This window comes from Habropoda laboriosa, unplaced genomic scaffold, assembly GCF_001263275.1.
Source record: "Habropoda laboriosa isolate 0110345459 unplaced genomic scaffold, ASM126327v1 scaffold222, whole genome shotgun sequence".
NCBI lineage: Eukaryota > Metazoa > Arthropoda > Insecta > Hymenoptera > Apidae > Habropoda > Habropoda laboriosa.
In genome coordinates this window covers 310,424-311,140 of record NW_017100319.1, presented here as the reverse complement: position 1 = coordinate 311,140, position 717 = coordinate 310,424, and the positions used below count along the sequence as shown (strand labels likewise).

Below are 717 nucleotides of genomic sequence, written 5' to 3'. Positions count from 1 at the left end.
TCCGTTATCGTCGCAACTTGGTCAACCGTCGCAAGCTCACGTGGTGCAGCAAGCCGGACTTCAACAGCAACAGCAGCAGCAGCAGCAGCAGAGCGGGTTGCAAAGTATCGCGAGTCAACATCCGGCCCTTCAGGGTCTGGCCAGTCAAGTGGCGAATCAACAAACGGCAGGCTTACAGGCGGCGCCTCCGCCTCAGCCCGGTCACCCCGGTCAAACTGTACAGTCCCACCTGCAACCTTACCAGAGCGTGTCGTTGCACGCGAAGATGCCTCAATTCAAAGTGAAACCGACGGCGGCCCTAATGCCCGAACAGGACAAGAGCAAGGACCCAAGAGGGTCGTCGAAACCACAAGGATACAAGAAAAAATCGAGAAAATCACCGGGTGGCAGTCCGCATCCGTCGCCGCTAGAGGCACCGATCATCGACGCCGCCCGGGAAGACGTGCAGAGTCCGGCGTACTCGGACATTTCGGACGACGCAGCGCCCGTACTCGAGGCGGAGCCAGCCGACAAGTCGAAACAGAGTCAAGAGAAAGACGGCAAGGTGGCGGCGACCGCACACCTGCCGGCCCACTTCGGCATGTACCCGTATTACGGCCAGCCGCCCTACCTTGTGCCGAGCGTGCCCGAGAGCAAACCGGTGGATCAGAAACCGAGCGATCTCGTCCCGAAACAGGAGATGAAGCCGCTCAACATACCGCAGATGCCGACAATGGC

General features: G+C 60.0%; 1 protein-coding gene across 1 annotated transcript in view; it reads left to right on the top strand.

Annotated features, from left to right (window-relative positions):
• Positions 1-717, top strand: part of LOC108574127 (zinc finger protein 608-like) — an 11,252-nt gene that overhangs the window by 6,767 nt on the left and 3,768 nt on the right. The window contains 1 exon segment of the mRNA XM_017936647.1: positions 1-715. This exon segment is cut by the window's left edge and continues 5 nt beyond it. Within this exon segment, the coding sequence (XP_017792136.1) occupies positions 1-715 (715 nt within the window).